Source organism: Phytophthora sojae (assembly GCF_000149755.1).
Source record: "Phytophthora sojae unplaced genomic scaffold PHYSOscaffold_10, whole genome shotgun sequence".
In the NCBI taxonomy this organism is placed as follows: Eukaryota; Oomycota; class Peronosporomycetes; order Peronosporales; family Peronosporaceae; genus Phytophthora; species Phytophthora sojae.
The window spans coordinates 1745851-1764165 of record NW_009258124.1 but is presented as its reverse complement, the minus strand read 5'-3'; the positions used below and the strand labels follow the sequence as shown (position 1 = coordinate 1764165).

The following is an 18315-nucleotide window of genomic DNA, read 5'->3' as shown; positions in this document are numbered from 1 at the left end:
TACGTGTGGCTCTGCTGGAAGAATGGCGAATGATACACGCGAAATCTTTTGACGGGGCGGTTCAAGATACACTTGGTGTAGCGGAACATGAATGTAGCCATTTATTTTTATGGCTTCATGTTTCAAAGTTGCCGTTGAACATTGTGAACGAATGCGTTGCTGCTGTGTGGCACGAAAAGGTTAACACCGCTTACTTGTTATTAATAGCTCGCTTATCCTGCCGGAAGCTTGCAAGGAAAGAAATGAGCGGAGTTCCCAATACATGAAGGGCAAATCCACGCAATGGATCACTTGGGGCCCCAGCACACTCATATTCTGTCTTGCCACGACGAGGAACATGGCGACGCGCTCAATGCTCCCGGTGGCCGTGGTCTTGGTCGTCTTCGCTGTCGCCGTCACCAGCGCTGAAAGTATCCACCAGGTCAACCCCTTACCCCGGCGCCGCCGTCTTAAGGGCACAGAAGAGAAGGGGCATCATACGAACGTCAACGATGAAGAGAGGGTCATCTCCTTGGAGTCCGCGAGTGACCTCATCAGCAAGCTCAAGGTGAAGATTAACGCGAAGCTGCTCGCGGGGGACAGTGCCAAGCCTGCAACGCTGTCCAAAGCGCAGGTTGCAAGTGTGGCGAAGGAGGTCGTCAAGGAGGTCAAGAAAACCCCCAAAGTCTGGCCCCCGCCGATGATCAAGAAGGGTGTACGGCGCGGTGCTGGTGGTGTTCGTTAGTGTGGCTCTGTCCGCGGTAATTCATGCGAGGAATAATTATGCAAGTTGACCACGCGTCTAAGCGGAAAGATGCTGTCGCAATAGCGCATTATACCTAGGTCGTGTCCGATCTCACAGTACTTGATTGTTCTACCGATGGCTAGCTCGAGTATCCGATACAAGTGACGAGTGCCATTTCGCCAAGTGCAACAGTACACCATCAGAACAAGCATTGGGTTGGGGCGAAACCTTTCGGCGTGACTCGGCAGCTCCATTTTTTTTGCTAGTACAGTAAATATATTTTGCAGAAAATAATGCTAGCTTGTATCCTACAACACCACCGCTCCGCAGCGAAGTCGAAGACAGGATAGTGGTCAACTTCGATGTCGTATCCAAGGAAATTACGAAAGAGAACATCGTACTGGTATGTATTAATACATGTACCCGTGATCTGTGTACTCAGTACCGTCCTCGCTGCAGTACAGTGTACTGCAGCGAGGACGGGATAGTGGTCGACATCGATGGCGTATCCGAGGAAGTTGCATACAGACGGGAAATAGTTACACGGCGTGTCCTCCTCCAAACGTCCAAAATATCGTGAATTTTGCTCCAGCCTCAATAGTTCCCAAAAATTCGTTGTCAAGTTTACAGTCGTACAGTAACTGCCTTCGCATGATGTGCCCACTCATTTGTCCCCGGACCGGCGAGCTGCGGTGGTGTCGGTGCCGTCGGATAACAGCCAACCGATCTCTGCAGTTGCACTGCTGCGCCAACTTCCGATCTACATCTCCACCATGATATGTCGGTTCGCAGGTGGGTGAAGCTTCTTGGAAATTCACTGGCCGCTGGCACGCGGCAGGAGTGGGCACTGGGAATTGGCACGCGCTTACAACGACTGAACTGTACGTGAATATCGGTACGATGGGAGACACACTGTACAGGGTATTATCTCTGAGATCCATCGGTGAGAATGTTCGATGTGTCTTGCTTAACAGTTTTTGATAACATTGTTGTACATGTACTGAAAAAATATTTTGAAAAAGGAATCTCCTTAGTCTTCGGTCGTGACGGTAAGAAGATCGTTCTTGAGTTTGAGGGCGGTAAGCTGTATCCTTCCTAAGAGATTAAAGCTATACCACTACAGGCGTCCCCGGCCTATTCGCCACAGTGGTACTTATGATGTTTGCGAATCAACAAGATTCACGTGGTCTGATCATAGATGAGTATGTACTGAGTTACTACAAGCTTAGCTCAAGAATACGGTGGAGGTATTGATGCAACGTGCCACTTGTCGCAGTAGGTCTCGCTGTACACGCATCTAAGTCAATATGTTTGCAGAAGTAGCGCGCAAATCTTGAGAACTGCTTGTACTTCCTGTGCGAGGTACATTAAAATATACAGCCGGGATTAGCCCGGGGACGCCTGTAGTGAGTTACGCTGAAACGATGGAACCGGGGCCACCTTGCTTATTAAACACCTGCATGTAAACAGAACAGGCTCGCACGACATTTTACCGTGCGTTTCCTTGTTGGTAGAGAGTGGAGGGCACACGCTTGGTATTTTTTTGGAATAACAACTCATAATAGAGTACTGAAAGTGAACTGCCAAGGACCAGGAAGACCCAAAGGTGAGGAACGCATTATCAGCGAGGATGCAGGTTGGTTAATTTCTCGTTATACCTGATAGAATGAATACCTTACCCGTAGCTGGCGCCCGCTGTCATGCAACGAGAGCCCATCACACTTGGAGTGCCCACGCCATCGTAGCAAGCAGGTTGGGACCGCCAACTTTTTTAGACCGAATCCTTCCAACAGTAAGACCTCCAAGTACTGTACTGTACGTACAGTATCGTGATATGTACCGATGTACATGTACAAATACAATTTCAGGCGTTCTGTGTGACCAGCTAGGCTTATCGTTGAACTTTGAGATCTAACTGCGGCTGCAACGATTTGTTTTTCTTCTTCTCCCTCAGTAGACGTGCCAGACAATTGCGTATCTACAGCGAAGTATGTGACTTTGCCGCCAATAAACCCGCCGATTTACAATATATGGATACACTGAAAAAAAATACTCTTAAATTGGATTTTGTCCCCTAAAATTGATTTTTCCTCGTAACATATTACTGACTGTGCCACAACCAAAAACAGCTTGGAATTCGAAAATGGTCTGAAACTGAACAAGAGATGGTAATGCATTGTATTCATGATCGAACTAATCAATGTGCGATACAACTACTTTTAGGTATAAAAACTGCGAAAGTCGTTATGTCTTGCAAATTTACAGCGTGTACCGAATCTGACACACATTACGGAGAAAGTAAGATTTAGAATAAGAACTCTCGGAACAATGCTTACAGCTGTAACTGCGTAAGTGGAGTAGGTGGTGGTAAGAGGTGCCATGACGATCTGTGCAATCAAGGCTTCCCGGCAGCTCTTATCCATCCAATCCGACTAGTATTCTGAGCACCATCCGTTCATCTGGCGCCGAAGTCACTGACCGTACGGAAAGACGCCGCCATTTTCAGAACGGCATGACAAGCCAACAGCAGTCGGTCGCCGACACCTTAGCGCGGCTGTTAAGAGCATACCAACTCCCTTGCGCTCTCCCACCATGAATTCAGCGAGTATCTGGACCACCAAGAACAAGAACCGATTGTCGAAGACGACGCTCCTGTCATGCTGTCTTTCGTCCACGACCTGGGCCCCAACGCTCTCAAGTCCATGACGAACTTCACCGAAGACGAGTTCTCGCTGCTATGGGAGCAGGTGGAGGAGAAGCTTTTACCAGCCTGGAATCTTGGCCGTGGCAGACGGCACAAGTTCAGCGCTAAGGACGCGTTTTTCATGTCCCTGACAGTCCTCAAGCATCACGACAGCTGGCTCAAACACGCGACAGACTTCCGGATGCTGCCGCCAACGTTCGAGAAGATGGTCAACAAGGTAAGAACACGTCATAGTGCAGACAAGAATGAGCGCATGATATTTGACTCACTGCCTGTGCATGTAGGTATGGTCTTTGGTGGAAGAAGTGCTGATGGAGCGCAACGTTACGAACGTCACGATGTCAAGCCAAGAGCGCTGCAACCAGCAGTTCACCAACTATCCCTACGCGCTCTACGCACTGGACGTCAAGTTCCAACCCGCGTATCGACCATCCGGCCGCTTCACTGAGCAGAAACACTACTTCTCAGGAAAACACAAGTTGTACGGCTTCAAGATCGAGTGTGCGGTGGTACCACCAGGCTTAGCGGTGCATGTGTCGAGGCACTACTCTGGATCTGTGTCTGACATAACCATCTGTATGAAGAATCTGGAAGTGCATAAGCGGCTGCTGCACAAGACGACTGCTGAGGCTGGGCGAAACGACTACGGAGAAGGCTCGACGTCGTTTGGCAACATGTGGGGTGTTCTGGCCGACAAGGGTTATCAAGGGCTCGAAACGTCTGTGCGCGCCATCATACCGAAGCGTCGTCCTCGTGGCGGACCTCTGACGTATGACGAGGAGAGTCGTAACCGGCGCGTTTCATCGGATCGTGTTTTGGTGGAGAACTACTTTGGCCGCATGGCGACACTCTGGCGCGTGGTGAGCACTACGTTCACGTGGAGCGAGGCAAAGTTCGACAGGATCGTGAACATCTGCGTGGCACTTACCAACATTCACGCCAAGCTGCATCCTCTACGGGCCGATGACCAGGATCGGTACTCGCAAATTTTGACGCGTTACGTCTCAAAGTCTGAGGCTCAGCGCAAAAAGCGCGAACGCGATCGCGTCGTTGCGGAAGCCAAGCGAGCCAGTGCCCGTTTGTCCGTCGAGTCCACGGCTTCCAACTCAAGCTCAAGCTCCCACTCAAGCATGCGCGCGCACACGATCCCATGCCAGCACAACTGGAGCCCGCGACTCTTTCAGTGCGACGACAAGCTCCTCGCCCGGATCAAGCCCATGCTCTGGTCTTAGCGCGATTCTGGGCTCTCAGACCTCGACTGTCGTGGGCTCCCAAGAACTCTCGCAGGAGTTTTAAGCTCATGAGCCCACAGTAGTGAAACTTCACTACTAGTTTTCTGCATTCAATACATACATGCATATTGCTTGCAATCGTTAATATGTGTTCTAATTAGATCTACTCACTCTTAAGGGTTTTAGACACTTAAACAATGTATGCATCATGGATCATCGAACTGACTTGACATTTGTATTCAAAAAGTCATTAGAAGTATGTATGAACAATCGGTCATTGAAAAGGCATAAGATTGACACCAGGTATTCGACTTAACTTCAGTAAGCACGTTCCATCACCGAAATTAGTCATTTGGATGCACCTAAAGCTAACTTAGATAAAGTATACACAGCCAGTCACGGTGCTACTCGAATAAGATTTTTGGGTTGACGAAAACATAAGATTATCTTATAAACCTTTTAATTTTTATAAATTATAATTTTGTAGAGATATTTATTCAAGTCACTGTCTGAGTCGTGCGCACTTTCCGGGGATGCTGGCGAGGATGCGGTGGTGTCAACGACATCAGGCACCGGATAAGATGCTGGCAGAGGCTAAGATGCTACCGGACGAGTTGGAACAGGTGCCTCGTTGACAGAATCCTCGATGTCAGCGCTGAACAGGTTGAGGAGAGCCCGACACATGGGACAAACAGCGCGACTCCCATGACGCTGGTACACTTCAAGCAGACAAGTTGTACAAAAACAATGCTGACACGATGTCCCCGAAATTGGGTCCTCTACATCTTCGCAGCATATAGCACACTCGAGGGTTGCTGCCGGCGGGGTCGCCGGAGGCGATGCAGCGAGGGCAGTATCGCTGATCATAGATTCCACTGTAGCCATTTCGATAGGGACGGTGGTTGACACGCCATCAGCAACAACAGTGGCAGCAGCCTGTACCTGGATAGACGTAGATGCTCCGTGTTTTCGCTGGTGATATCGCACCCGCGCTTGGGCGTTGATTTGCTCCTTCGTCAACGATGCACGGCGAGGCTTCTGGCAGACGCGGTGCTCGAGGTGTCGGCGAAAGCTGCTGATGCTGGAGATCACCTTCCTGCAGAGATGGCATCTGCGCGCCATTTTTGAAATGAGAGCATTCAAAGAATCATACAAGGCCTTATCTATATTTGTACTTAAGTACCTCAGCGGGCTGAACCATCAAAATAAGCTCTCAGCTTTCTTCTTTTAGCCTTGTTTCGCTGTTGAGCTCGTAATTCGAAGCTGCACTGTTAAAAGGAAAGATTCTAGAAGCTGATTATATTCGGAGCGGCATCTTATCATGGAATGCTGCAGTCTTCTTATCTCACAGTTGCGCAGTTAGAAAATATATCGACGGCGTGCAGATATAGCGCTCCTCTCTTCTAATTTCGACTTTTTGCTTGCTATTGGTATACACGCTATAAATTGTATAAATAACTGAATTGCGCAGTACATAGCCAACTAGTTAAGTCTTCTAGCGCAAAATGCACACCGTCCACATGAATGCTGAGGCATGCGAGGCTCTGAAAGAACGCGGTCAAGATCAATTCCCGCGAGCCCAGGGTGACACGCGCTTCAGTTCAACGTAAGCGTAGTGTCAAAGACTTTGACTTTGACTCAAAGTTGATCTCACAGTTTGATTTAGCTAGCCGCAAGCGGGGCGTAGCGAGGACCGGTTGTTCTCGCTCATGAAGGCTTTGTTCGGTCCCAAACCTGCGCCGTTCGAGTTCGACCAGAGATGCCCGCAAGGTGACGTTTCAAGCCACTGGTCGTGAGGCATTTTCCAGGTCAACTGCGGCCCTTGAGCCGAGCTTCAAACTCCGGAGACGGGCAACAGTCTCAGACCTTCCGCCTTCGGAGCCTCACCGTACATGTATACAGTGACCTTGGTACATGTACAGTGACCATGATAATGGGACGACACCTGGAAGATGAACAAAAACCGCATGACCTCGGTGCGAGAAATTGACTTTGCGACAGATGCAGAATCTTGGGCTGTGCCCGGGAAAACTATTCGGGATAGGCAAACCCTTACGAAAGCCGCCATTTGCAGCAAAACACTGCAGGTCCCGGGCTCCTGCTAGTCCTGTCAACCTCAGCTTCCCAAACCTTACCTTTATTGTGCCTTTCGGTCATTTTGCCGAGTCCTACGTAGGACTTTGGAGGTCAGTTAATCTGAGGTTGGTGGTCCCTAAATCTGAGATGCAAATCTCGGACGAGTCCGATGAGGGGGCTCCCGGTTGGAGTCCAAGTCAAGCAATCTTTGTTTGGGGAAGCAAGCAATGCCGGAACCCGCGAAGGCGAATGACGAAGACTGGAGTGTTTAACGTATCGACTGCATCGTGTTTTCATAGGTTTATTCTGCGTTTGACATACACCGTATTAGAGTCAGCTCGTATGAAAGTTGTTATGAATCGGCTCCGGTTGCAGCCGTTAGCACACACGGTGGTGCGTTGGCGCACTGGAGGGGGCGTCACAGGAGCGACAGTGCGGACACTGCCCTGGAAGAAGCCGAAGGAAGGAGAGACAAGGTCCTGGGAGAAGGACAGCAGGGGACAGGAGTTGAAGTGCAACGAGTGGTTGGGAGCTCTGGAGACGCTGCCCAACGTGCATGTGTAGCAGTAGGGGTAGGAGCTCAGTCTAATATCTACCAAGTGCGTGTCAAGTCGTGCGGGTGTTCGCCTCCTCAGTCTTCCTCGTGGTCGTGGCCTCACTGCGTGGAGCGAACCGTCCCAAAGCGGAACAAAAGTCTTGCCACAAGACTTGGCAGGAGTCCTTCGTAAGACCTCAAACCCCAAATGCCGTGAAAATGGGCGACATTCGGGCTTTCGGCTGTTTGGAAGACCTGCGCAAGTGCTTCCATCGGACTAGCAATTCTTGGTCCTAATTCCCTACGAGGGACCTGCTAATCTGCTCCGATAACCTAGCCCTATCTTAGTAGGTAGCTGTTTGACACGTCCGATTTGCCAAAACGACTGAAAAGCACAATACCTCCGTAACCTCAACCCACCTTCAGACCTCCCAACTTCCCCGACTCTCGGCCTAACCTGCGTAACCATCATGCTTTGCATAAATAACCCATCTTTAAAGGTGCCGCGTACTGTACGGAGTACGCGGCGTACATGCACTTTAAGCTGGCTCGCAGACCTCGCTCGGACGTCTAATCCAGAGCTGGTCACCAGGAGCGATCTCTACAGCCGAATTTGCGCGATGAACGAGCACCGCCTCCCTGACGAAGTGCTGAATAGCGCCTCGCACACGCCGATGGCGTCTGTCCCTCAAAATCGCAGTCCACACACTATCGCCCGTGAGAGTTGGAACGCTACAGGATGTGATTTTCGCTGAGCTGTTTCTACCGACACGCGCCAAACAAAGAGAAGCCGAAGGTTAGACACCGTGTTCTCTTCCGATTCGGATGCCGCCAGTGAGTCGCAAGTTCAAGAGGTCCAGCAGCGCTCGGTACCCAGGGTTGACGCAACACCTGCGCAACAAGCTTCGGACGGCGGTGATAGATGTACTTTGGTCGCCATGACGCCTGCGCAACGAGCGGTGGATGTCGGTGCTAGCGGTAATTCGACTGCTACGACGCTAACAGCTCCTCCACCACTATGGCAGACCCCAGTCTACGAAACGGTAATGGCAGTACCGCCTCACAAACAGTTTGGCATGAGTAAAATTCGAAAGCCTGAACACTGGCAGTTTATTGTGCTTGTGGCTCACTACCGGTTCTGGAATATCGATGATAAAAACCTGAAGAACGAGCACACTGTGTATGCATATTGCACAAGGTGCAAACGATCGGTTCGATTCGGCAAGGGAAACAGCGGTGTTGAGAGGCACATGAGCAAGTACCACGCAGCAGCGCTAGCAAATTACGGCAAAGAGGACGATGTGGATGAGAATAGCCTGACAGCTTCGTGAAGTTAGCCCCGAGCAGCAGATGGAGGTGTACGTGCTTCTTGCGCGTTGGATAGCAGCCCATTTTCGCCCGCTTCTCTTGGTTAAGGCCAAAGGCTTTATTTCGTTCATCAAATTCATCACGAGCGCGTGGGCGTCCTTGAGCATCTCGACGTCGACGTCCTTGAGCATCTCGACGTCCACGAACGCGTTGGCGTCCACGAGCGCGTCGGTCTCCTCGAGCCCGTCAGCGTCCACGAGCGCTTCCGCGTCCGTCAGCAGGTCGACGTCCTTGAGCATCGCGACGTCCTCGAGCACATCGGCTTTCTACAGCGAGTCGGCAGCTACGAGCGCGTCGGCGTTCACGTGCACGTCGACGTCCTGGTGTTCGCGGGTGTTGGTGTCCAGGCGTTTGTGTGTTCGTGTAAGCTCATATAAATGTTTATATGGAGTTTTGTATGTGGGAGGTTAGCGAGGTTAGTGAGGTGAGACCAACCTTACCTTAACCCGCGGGAGGTTGAACGTGAGTAAGGTAAGTTTGACAGGAGTCCTGTAGGACTAGCTCCTGCAGCGGAGTAAAGGACGATAACAACCTCAGATTTGTACAACAGCAACCACACCAAACGGGCACGAGCAACCATAGCACGATCGACGATTGGGAAATGGACAGGTCGGTAGCTACATGCAGAGCGACTCGCTCTGGGAAATGGACTGGTCAAAAGCTAGAGCGACTCGCTCTGAGCGAGACAACAATATTATTGATAGCATGCGCGCGCAGGTACATGTAACACCTGCGCAAGAAATGTAATTAGGATGCCACGGTACTTATATTTATAGGATTTTACTCTTCTTATTTGCTGCGTTGGTCGCGCGGATAATACGCTGGTGTAGAAGCGCACGGTAGTTTTCGACATTGAATTTGTCGGAGCAAAACTTATCCATTGATCCACGTAGCGTATGCGGGCGATCTTTCATAATCGCTGTGGATATCTTTTCGATGAAGTAGAGCAGATAAATTCCACAATCAACAGAGTTTTGCTGCTGAGGCTTGGTAGGACAGGCGTTAAAACTCCATTTAACCGACCCCACCGAAGCTGTTTCTGGGACCCGCTCTTTCGCCAACCACCACTGCATCAAGGAAAACACGTTTGCCGTATCGTGCGCTTCTGTAGCAGAATTAACGTGATACAGCCGAATGACGCCCCCCTGCAGGGGATTCTCAACCACAAGAAAGCTCCAGTGACTATTACCGTTGACCGGAAGAATAACAAACCGGTACGATACCCAGTCAAATTTCCCTATGTGACCAACGAGGCGCTCGTCCCTTGCAGCTTTCTCCTTCGTTCTTTTCACGGCTTGCATCGTTCGGAAAAAAGAAGTTCCGCGGCAAAAAATTAAGCCATTCTTCCGAGGCATGAAACCATACACAAAATAATCAACGGCGGACTCTGTCAAAGTCTGATGCGGCATTAGGCTGTCCAGGTCCTCGCGATAGATCCAGCTCGTATCATCACCACGCGTCCACTCCAATATTGGCTTCTGCTTCCGCGACCTGGTAGCAGACTGCCTCCGAGGCAAAGAAGTCTTCTTAGCAGCTGTAGGTACCTCATACTCGCTCTCTTCGGACTCGTTACAATCCATACTCTCGCTACTGCTATCGCTTTCATCTGATCCAGCGCTATCGTAGCTGTCTTCATCGCTGTGTTCATCTCCACAGCCATCGAAGGGTACAGCGCCGTCACCGGGGGTTACACCATTATCTTGCTCGTGCTCACTGTCATCGCCACGGGTTACACCGCCACCACCACAGGTTGCACCGCCGTCAGTAGAGGGTACACCGCCATCGTCAGGGGGTACACGTGCTGTGTAGCGTTGGATAAACCGTTTTACCCATGTTACTTGAGACTCTGGAATATCAAAATCCGAGTTGAACTCTTCCAGGCTCCGGCAATAAAACATCACATCGTCAAACGTCCAGTTGTCCTCCATAAGCTCATCAAGGTATTCGATTACTCTCCCTTCGTACGGCTTCATCTTGTGTTTTCGTCCTCCGCCTTCGTTGCGCTTGCGGTCTGAGCCAACCTCTTTGTCACAAACATCCCAGTAGCGCTTCACCCAGCCTCTCAAAGTCGATTCCTTGACCCCAAGCTCGACAGCGGCCTCTTCTAGAGCCCAATCTGGGTTATCTACTTTCCAGCGCCTAAGAAGCGCAAGCTTCTCCTTCTCAGTGCAGTTCACACACACCCGCCTCTTCATTCGGAAAAGAGGGGAAGGGAGGGGGAATTTTCGAATGATAGTCAGCCGTATATGGCCAATCATTTTAGGTATCAGATTTAATCAGATCAAGAGTATATATCAAATTAACTCGCGCGAGCTATTCTGAATCCAGCATTTCAGATTAACTCGCGCGAGTTATTCTGAATCCAGTATTTCAGATTAACTCGCGCGAGTTATTCTGAATCCAGCACTTTGAGGTTAGTATGAAGTACTTCGGGGTTAGTATGAAGTAGTGCGTAACCGACCTACAGCAGGCCAGGGGGCTGTATGAGGGTCGAACTGCAGTGCTTACATTCCCTAAGCCCGCATTTGTGGCGATACGCTTATACTTGAGCAGTGGTCGTGAACTTATCCGGTTAACACGAACGCCTATTCAGCCAAGTTGCCTTTCCGTCCATTGTAGCTAGTAGGGGGTTGCTTGTACAGGATGACAGCAGCGAGGCCCAAGACTTATTGACGCCTGAACAGGACAAGCGCGAAGCGACAAGTGCCGAGCACGAACTAAGTCAAGGGATGATCCAAACTACACATGTGGGCTTTATATAACTCAATGGAAACCTCCATTTTGATATATGGAGAGTAACACATAGTGACCATGTTGCGTTGGCGGCACCAAGTGCTAATAGTTAGCAGGTGCTTCCAAGCCGATGAATTCTAAATTATTAACACGGAAAACGCTGTTGAGAAATCAAGATAGATTCCGGGAGAGCTCGAAAGTGGTTTCGTTACGCGAGCCTGATTGTTCTACTCACAAAACCAGAAACACCTACAGAGTGGCATTCGAATACATACTATGTGATTCATCAACTATATCGCTTTGTGACGTAGATGTTTGTAGATCTTGCGATATAAGCAAGGTCCAGGAAACAACTACATGGTATCGGTGGCAACAACCAGCCTCCATTTCAACATTACCGACCTTTTGAGAAGTACTTCAGTCGTAAAAGATGTAATATTCCTATAGACACGAAGGTAGCCTCTTGCCGGGAACTAATCTAACAAAAATTGCATGTCGAGGGCCGCCGTGGCCAGGGGGGGGACGGCCAATTTGGCGTCTGATGGGGACGGGCTCGGTTGGAGGTGGCAAATTCTCAGATGTTATTGACGTAGACCATACATATGGCCCAGAACTGGTAAATGTTTCTTGCCAAGTCGCCAAACCAGTCTGAAATGAATATGGGGAGCTGCAGGACTTGGCTGTGCAATCGGCGGGTAGAGAGGCTGAAAATGCTGTGGATCGAGCTGGAAAGCCACCGGGTCTGGTAAAGTCGCCGTGTAACCAGTTGGCCTGTGTGCATCTGGTGTGATCTTGCGGACAAAGGTTGAAACCAGGCGCGAAGCCAATATCGAACCCGACTTCTGCCCCGACCACACCAAGACTTTGAGCTGGGAAGTTATGCGCATGTCTCCTGAGATTGGACCCGGTGTGATTGCCATGCAGCGACACTTCGTTGGCTGCCAGCAGTAAACCGGTAGCTGAATCATCTACATGCACTGTAGCCGCACTGCTCACTTGTGGACGCTTCTGGCGCACACGCCTATCCTTGAATCTTAAATTGGACCCATTAACTCCAGACACGCTGAGTCCGTAAGCCGCACGTCCACAGATTATGTGGGCACAAGACAGGAACTTCTTATAGAAAAGACATGAGCACCCAAACGAACTCAGGTGCACCGCCCACCCGCCTCGTGGCATGCCAACGTGGTGCGCACGGCGTACAGACCATTTCACAGCTTCCCGATAGAACTTGGCTGCGGTAGCCTTTTCTGCATCTGTTAAACACTCGGGCAATATGATGACGAGTTTTGGCGTTGCTGGGGGCCTTCAACTCGTCAAGATCAGACAGTTCGGGGCGGTCTTCCAAATGATCACCGCAATGATATAGCACGCGAACAACCGACTTCTCGGTCGTAGCGTAAACGACGACTCGGTTGGTCGACACTAACGTTCGGGCCAGCTGCTTTGCAACTTGAGGCGGGGCGTTTGGTCCAGATGCCATGGGAGGTGGTACACACAGCGAATAATCTTCTGCAATCGTCAGTAGCTTCATCACCAAACGGCACGTATCCGCTGCCTTCCGCTGCGTATAGCGATTGATGCTGGCATTGAACACTTCACATGGGTTGTTGGTTGTAGCGTACTCCCCTGGAGAGTGATAAATCTGCCATCTCCAGAAGCGGCTATGAATCCATTGTGCCGCGAAATATGTCAAAAAGACGTGCAACCTTCTATCGCATTGCCACTCTTGAGATACACGCCCCCACACCTCCCAAAATTCGGTTTGGTTGAGTGTGTAGTGCATGTCAAGAATACCACGATACACCATAGCTCGCACCGAATCTGGTAAGTGTCGCACTCGCTTGCGTACATTGTACATCACGTGGAAGAAACACATCAGGTACGGACAGGTTGCACATTCTGCAACATCCCGCAGTTCGTTCAATTGGGCCTCTTCGGCGTCGCCCATTATCACGTCAACTCGAAGTGGTCTTTTCATGTGGGTCCTGAAAATTCGTGCGAAAGCTCCAATCGATTCGTAATATTCGCGTCGGGACCTTTGGCTAACAATGAAAAGCGTGGCCAGGTGGTACCTCGGCCAACGCCAACGCGGCCAACAGCTCCCCACACAACACTACAAGCCAGTACCTTTCGAGAGTTTGCGGAGAACCTAGCTGCAGCTGTACCCACCTCAGATGTCTTCAAACCACACCTGGACGAAGTTAGCCGAGTTCCAAGGCGAAGATGCGTTCGTCAAGTTTCGCTGGGAGCGATTTTGCTGTTCTGCCATATTTTGGGTGAGGACGCGCTGGTGTATGATTTGCCCCGGGGACCACTCGATGGCTGAGCGGCGCCTTCGCTGTCAGAGTCCAGACTGCAAAGGAACTGTTAAATGTGCAACGCTCTGGAAAGTGCATGAGTGCCCGACTTCGAAGCGGTGGATTGCGTAAACAAATGGCCAGCCACACGCGCGTGGAGACATAGCGTGTTCGTTACCTCCTCGCGCCAAGGTGACACGTGAAATGCGCGACTACATCCAGCGAATGGACGAAAACGCGGTTCCACCACGCTTAACCTGGAGCAACATGCTTCGGGCACCTGAAATACTGACTCCAGTGCTTGGGTTTCCGACGTGCTCTCAAGTTCTGCGTAGTGTCAAGTACAATCGATGGCTGCAGGGGTCTAAAAACTCTATTGTCAGGACGAAAGAGTTAGTGAAGCCGAAGGCCTTCGTTGCTGGAGTGGATCCCGACACCCCGTTTGGGTTTGGAATCGTGAAGGTGAGCACGGCTTCCCTTTTGTCGGGAACGGGGAATATGATGAACCGTTGATACTTGGAATCACGAGCTTGAAGCTAATGCAAAACATCGGTTCGCTACAGGATCGCGAAGCATTTCTAATTTTTCACTTGGATGCTACTTTCAAGCTGAGCGACATCGGTTACCCTGTTGTTATGTGCGGTTTCACCGATCGCCACCGAAGCGGTAATCTCGTGTAGATTACACCAAGGTTGTGATATTTTGAATATTTGAAAGTCTGAGCGTCAGATTAACTCACGCGAGTTACAGAAGGTGGCGCCTTAGAGAGACACCTGATATATTCATCATAGACGGGGATTTTAGTATTGGGGGCTGGGGTATAGAGAATTAGTATGCCATCCTATGAATTGATAGTAGTTATTAGAGGTGATCAGTTATATGCCGTCCCTCTAAGGCGCCACCTTCTGTAGTCCGGTCGCCAGTGTACCAACTTTGGACCACAAACAACCTGGATTTCCTATCGGATTGGCTTTCCTCACGGAACAGCCTGTCCACTTCTCAAGCAACGGCTCTCTTCACATGCCGCTACCAACGCTGCTGCTGTAAAATTGTCGTGGGGGGATGTCCACTCCTCCTACAGTTTACTGTCGCTCTCATTCTAGAATCTCCCTCGTCCCCGAAGACATCGAGAAGCACAGCACAGCAAATAACAATGCGGTTCACGGTTTTCCTTGCTCTGGTGGTCGCCACCTTCGTCGCTTGCATCAGCCTCACCAACGCCGAGGCTGTCGCCGAGTCGCGTAGCCTCCGCGCCCAGCAGAACATCGGTGCTGCCGCTGCTGCCTTCAAGAATTACAAGTCCCCAAATATCGCCACCAAGTTCGTTGAGGAAATGACCGAGGTCGGGATCCGTGGCACGGCCGCCAGGATGGCCGCCGGCGCCAAGGAATCGGCCAAGCTCACGACCAAGCAGATCGAGATGCTGACCAAGCAGTTGACCGCCACCGTCAAGAAGGACCGCACCAAGTGGCAGAAGATCAGGAAGGCCCTCCTCATCACGCTCGGTGTGGGTGTTGGTGGCACTATTATCTACCAGGTCGGCAAGGCGGCCTTCGGTACCAAGGCCACCACCGCCCCCGCCACGGACGGCTCTCTGTAAGCATCAACTGCGGTGTTACCAGGAGTTGCCTAAGTACGTTTTCATCATCGGCCTCGACGCGGGTTTTACTCGGCTCGCCGGATGGAGTTTTTGCGTGTGACTGCTGCGAGATAGCTCATGTCCTACCGGGTGCTTGTTCGAGTGGCTGGACATATCAACGAGCTGAGTTAGCCGTACAGCGTTGGATCCTTATTTGTTTAATGAAACAATGCTCGAGGATTATACTTTTTTTACTGTAAAATGTATGCGTTGGTGAAGATGAGAGTAAATTGGTCTGTATCGAGACGTGCTTTCTTTCACGTAGCGTCTTCGAAATGAGTCGGTAGGTTTGTTGGACAACAAGGCGAACAGGTTTAGTGTAGGTATAATGCCAATCTGACGAAGCTTGTCAACAGTCACACGGCAATGTGAGCACAGTGTCTAAAAACCTACGTGTCTACGCGTTGGCGTTGTAGATGATTTTCGTATCACCCGACAGCGATATTTTTTACGAGCCCATTTTTTAGAACGGTCTAAATCTAGAACGGAGACTTGCAAAAATGGTAGTTACCGACACTTTTGATGTGGCCTCACCACTGCCTGCTACTGCCCTGGGTCTTGGTAGGTAGTTCCGAGCTTTATCTGGGGAAACCGATGACAACAGCGCCTCTGGTTGAGCGCGGAAAAATAGATTTTTAGTGCCGAACAAACATATTCAAATCAGCCCTGACCGCAATGCATACAAAACAGAAGTAGCGCCGGGGCTGTCGAGTGGTGTCAACATAAATGCTACACAATGGGGTTCGTAATACAAACACAGAAATATCTGCCCCGTTTCTAGAATTTGAATGTTCTAAAAAGTGGGCCTTATCTGCCGGTGAGCCTCCTGCAGCTCAGGATTCTCCCTTGGGGTACAGAGTCCCATGCCTTCTTTTCCTTGTAATTGCAGCTTCCAAAAGACCTCCTTGCGTCGGTAAGCATGCTCAGAAATAATAGCAGTCGAATTTGTAAGCAAGTCGTACAGCTCTGGCGGTTTGCTGGCGATTTGGCTCGGTCGATTCAATCAATCGACTTCGGCGTGTGCTAAACCTCTCAGCTAAGGTAGTGCTAAGAGGGCTACCGGTTCAAATACAACACTATGCCACCAATAGCACTCGGTTGGAGCATTGTTCTACAGTACTCCGGTATTCTCAAGACACACAGGAAAGGTGAAGGGGTATGAAATCCTTGTGACCGGGAAAAATATATATTGGTCTGTATGCCGGCTAAGTAAGCAAAATGCACTGTAGCAATTCTGTACCAACCTCTTCTTGACTCGCGGCCTTGTGCTATTTTTGATGTGGCACACACCCCTTACCATCTAAGCAAAGCTATACGAACATTTGAGTCCAGGAGAATTTTGCCTAATAAGACGAGGGGATGCTTATTGGAAAGCGGCTTGTATCCAAATCTGACAAACCCGAACAAATTTCACTTTTGAAACAAGTTTGGGGTCTATACCGCTCTGTATGGTCTCGGTGAAGCATCCCGAAGCAGGAACGAGTTTTGCTGCCTGTGCCAACCTTACATTCTATACCGTACCATGCTCAATTTCACGTGGATTGGCAATAGCCCCCCCCCCCCCACCAAGGCAAGTCCTGCATCCAGCCCACGTTCATCCAGCCCACGTTCATCTACGCCACGCTTTGGCTGTCAAAGGCCTCGCGTTCGTTGCGCTCATCAAGGCCCGCGTCGTCTTAGTAATCTCTGTGCAAGTGAGCGAATGGCGACAAATCATGCAACTCGTTGTCCAAATATTTCGTCCCAGTCCCTTCCTTTAGTACACCAGCATAGCGTTTTCTGAAAGCCGCGCTGTTGCCACTCCCCGGTCCGTCCTGCGTGGGGTAATGTAGACAGATTAGGCTCTTGCACAATACTAGCGCTTGCCGTGTTCAGAGGCTTTCACTGCGGTTTGCGCTCTTCGCATCCAACGACGTTGAAGAGGTAACGCGAGGTTCAGACGCTGCTTTGGGGATCGAGTCGACCGTATTCCGCCGGCTCCATGTTGATCGCACTAACCAGCTGATCCCCACTCGCCGCACTGGCTCCTGACAAAAGTACAGAGGGTGGCGCCTTAGAGAGACACCTGATATATTCATCATAGACGGGGACTTTAGTATTGGGGGTTGGAGTATAGATAATTAGTATGCAATCCTATGAATTGATAGAAGTAGTTATTATAGGTGATCAGTTATATGCCGTACCGCTAAGGCGCCACCTTCTGTATACCGGTATGGGCGCAGGAGTCCTGCGCCCATATACTTTTTTTGTCCAGACGAACTGGCTGTTCCCGACAGATGTCCGAGTCCGGCATCCCCAGATCTGCCCGTGATAGTCCATCGGATTGGGGCTCTTTGGGCGACGCCTCCAGCATACGCGGTTGATGCAGTTCACTTGTTAACCGACGTCCAGGTTCAGATTCAGATTCCGACTCACTCTTGTCGAACGATTTAAAATGCGCGTCAACTTCCTGCTCGCTCTGGTGGTGGCCACCTACGCCGCCACGTGCATCAGTGCCTCGAGCGCCGAAAACGTGGCTCAAATCGCCGTCCCCGAGGCTAAAACGGAGGCGAACGAGGCTCAGTTCATCGACCAGGTTCGCCGTCTCAAGGGCAGTCACATTGTGTCGTCTGGTGAGGAGTGGTGGAAGTCGGCCGCTGAGGAGGAGCGCGGGCTGCCTCTGGGGAACGCCAAGTCGCTCTTCGGCAAACTCAAGGGTCGAGTGGGCGCCAAGAATCTGGCGGCGGCCAACGGCGTCGGCACCAAGGTGGATGACCTTACGAACAAGCAGATCAAGGAGGTGACGGTAGCCACGGCCAACGCCGTCAAGAAGGACCGCCGCATCTGGCCCCGCGTCAAGAAGTTCCTCAAGATTCTCTACCGATCGACGATCGCGGCGGCCATCATCTTCGGCGTCACCGCCATGCTCAAGGACTAAACTGGAGAAAAAATGTTGCGAGTGTTTGCTTGAGAACATTGTGAAGGTGTTTGGTTCTGCGCCATTATGCTGAACCTTCATCACGGA

At 50.7% G+C, this 18315-nt stretch overlaps 9 protein-coding genes across 9 annotated transcripts; 6 read left to right on the top strand and 3 right to left on the bottom strand.

Moving 5' to 3' along the window:
- Positions 1 to 352: 352 nt before the first annotated feature.
- PHYSODRAFT_288708 (hypothetical protein) lies at positions 353 to 724 on the top strand (the record flags this gene model as incomplete). Its single annotated transcript, XM_009537474.1, has 1 exon — positions 353 to 724. The coding sequence occupies one exon, from the start codon at positions 353 to 355 to the stop codon at positions 722 to 724; it is 372 nt and encodes a 123-aa protein (XP_009535769.1).
- Positions 725 to 3796: 3072 nt separating this feature from the next.
- Positions 3797 to 4195, top strand: PHYSODRAFT_415077 (hypothetical protein; the record flags this gene model as incomplete). Its single annotated transcript, XM_009537473.1, has 1 exon — positions 3797 to 4195. A coding segment is annotated over one exon (399 nt), but the record flags the coding sequence as incomplete, so codon positions are not given.
- A 9-nt stretch (positions 4196 to 4204) lies between these two features.
- On the top strand, positions 4205 to 4387 carry PHYSODRAFT_422729 (hypothetical protein; the record flags this gene model as incomplete). Its single annotated transcript, XM_009537472.1, has 1 exon — positions 4205 to 4387. A coding segment is annotated over one exon (183 nt), but the record flags the coding sequence as incomplete, so codon positions are not given.
- A 5097-nt stretch (positions 4388 to 9484) lies between these two features.
- Positions 9485 to 10801, bottom strand: PHYSODRAFT_383548 (hypothetical protein; the record flags this gene model as incomplete). The annotated part of the gene is made up of 2 exons (XM_009537471.1): positions 9485 to 9647; positions 10605 to 10801. Coding segments are annotated over 2 exons (360 nt in total), but the record flags the coding sequence as incomplete, so codon positions are not given.
- A 1573-nt stretch (positions 10802 to 12374) lies between these two features.
- PHYSODRAFT_389124 (hypothetical protein) lies at positions 12375 to 12644 on the bottom strand (the record flags this gene model as incomplete). The annotated part of the gene is made up of 1 exon (XM_009537470.1): positions 12375 to 12644. A coding segment is annotated over one exon (270 nt), but the record flags the coding sequence as incomplete, so codon positions are not given.
- Positions 12645 to 12960: 316 nt separating this feature from the next.
- PHYSODRAFT_421105 (hypothetical protein) lies at positions 12961 to 13449 on the bottom strand (the record flags this gene model as incomplete). Its single annotated transcript, XM_009537469.1, has 1 exon — positions 12961 to 13449. A coding segment is annotated over one exon (489 nt), but the record flags the coding sequence as incomplete, so codon positions are not given.
- Positions 13450 to 14154: 705 nt separating this feature from the next.
- Positions 14155 to 14352, top strand: PHYSODRAFT_525749 (hypothetical protein; the record flags this gene model as incomplete). Its single annotated transcript, XM_009537468.1, has 1 exon — positions 14155 to 14352. A coding segment is annotated over one exon (198 nt), but the record flags the coding sequence as incomplete, so codon positions are not given.
- A 453-nt stretch (positions 14353 to 14805) lies between these two features.
- Positions 14806 to 15465, top strand: PHYSODRAFT_288707 (hypothetical protein). Its single transcript, XM_009537467.1, has one exon. It carries the CDS (start codon positions 14826 to 14828, stop codon positions 15270 to 15272), a length of 447 nt encoding a protein of 148 aa, XP_009535762.1. The 5' UTR covers positions 14806 to 14825; the 3' UTR covers positions 15273 to 15465.
- A 2154-nt stretch (positions 15466 to 17619) lies between these two features.
- PHYSODRAFT_355941 (hypothetical protein) lies at positions 17620 to 18262 on the top strand. Its single transcript, XM_009537466.1, has one exon. It carries the CDS (start codon positions 17746 to 17748, stop codon positions 18226 to 18228), a length of 483 nt encoding a protein of 160 aa, XP_009535761.1. The 5' UTR covers positions 17620 to 17745; the 3' UTR covers positions 18229 to 18262.
- Positions 18263 to 18315: the final 53 nt, after the last annotated feature.

Bases quoted from the DNA above. Each gene is read 5' to 3' on its own strand.
- PHYSODRAFT_288707 (XM_009537467.1), top strand. From the start codon at position 14,826: ATGCGGTTCACGGTTTTCCTTGCTCTGGTGGTCGCCACCTTCGTCGCT.
- PHYSODRAFT_355941 (XM_009537466.1), top strand. From the start codon at position 17,746: ATGCGCGTCAACTTCCTGCTCGCTCTGGTGGTGGCCACCTACGCCGCC.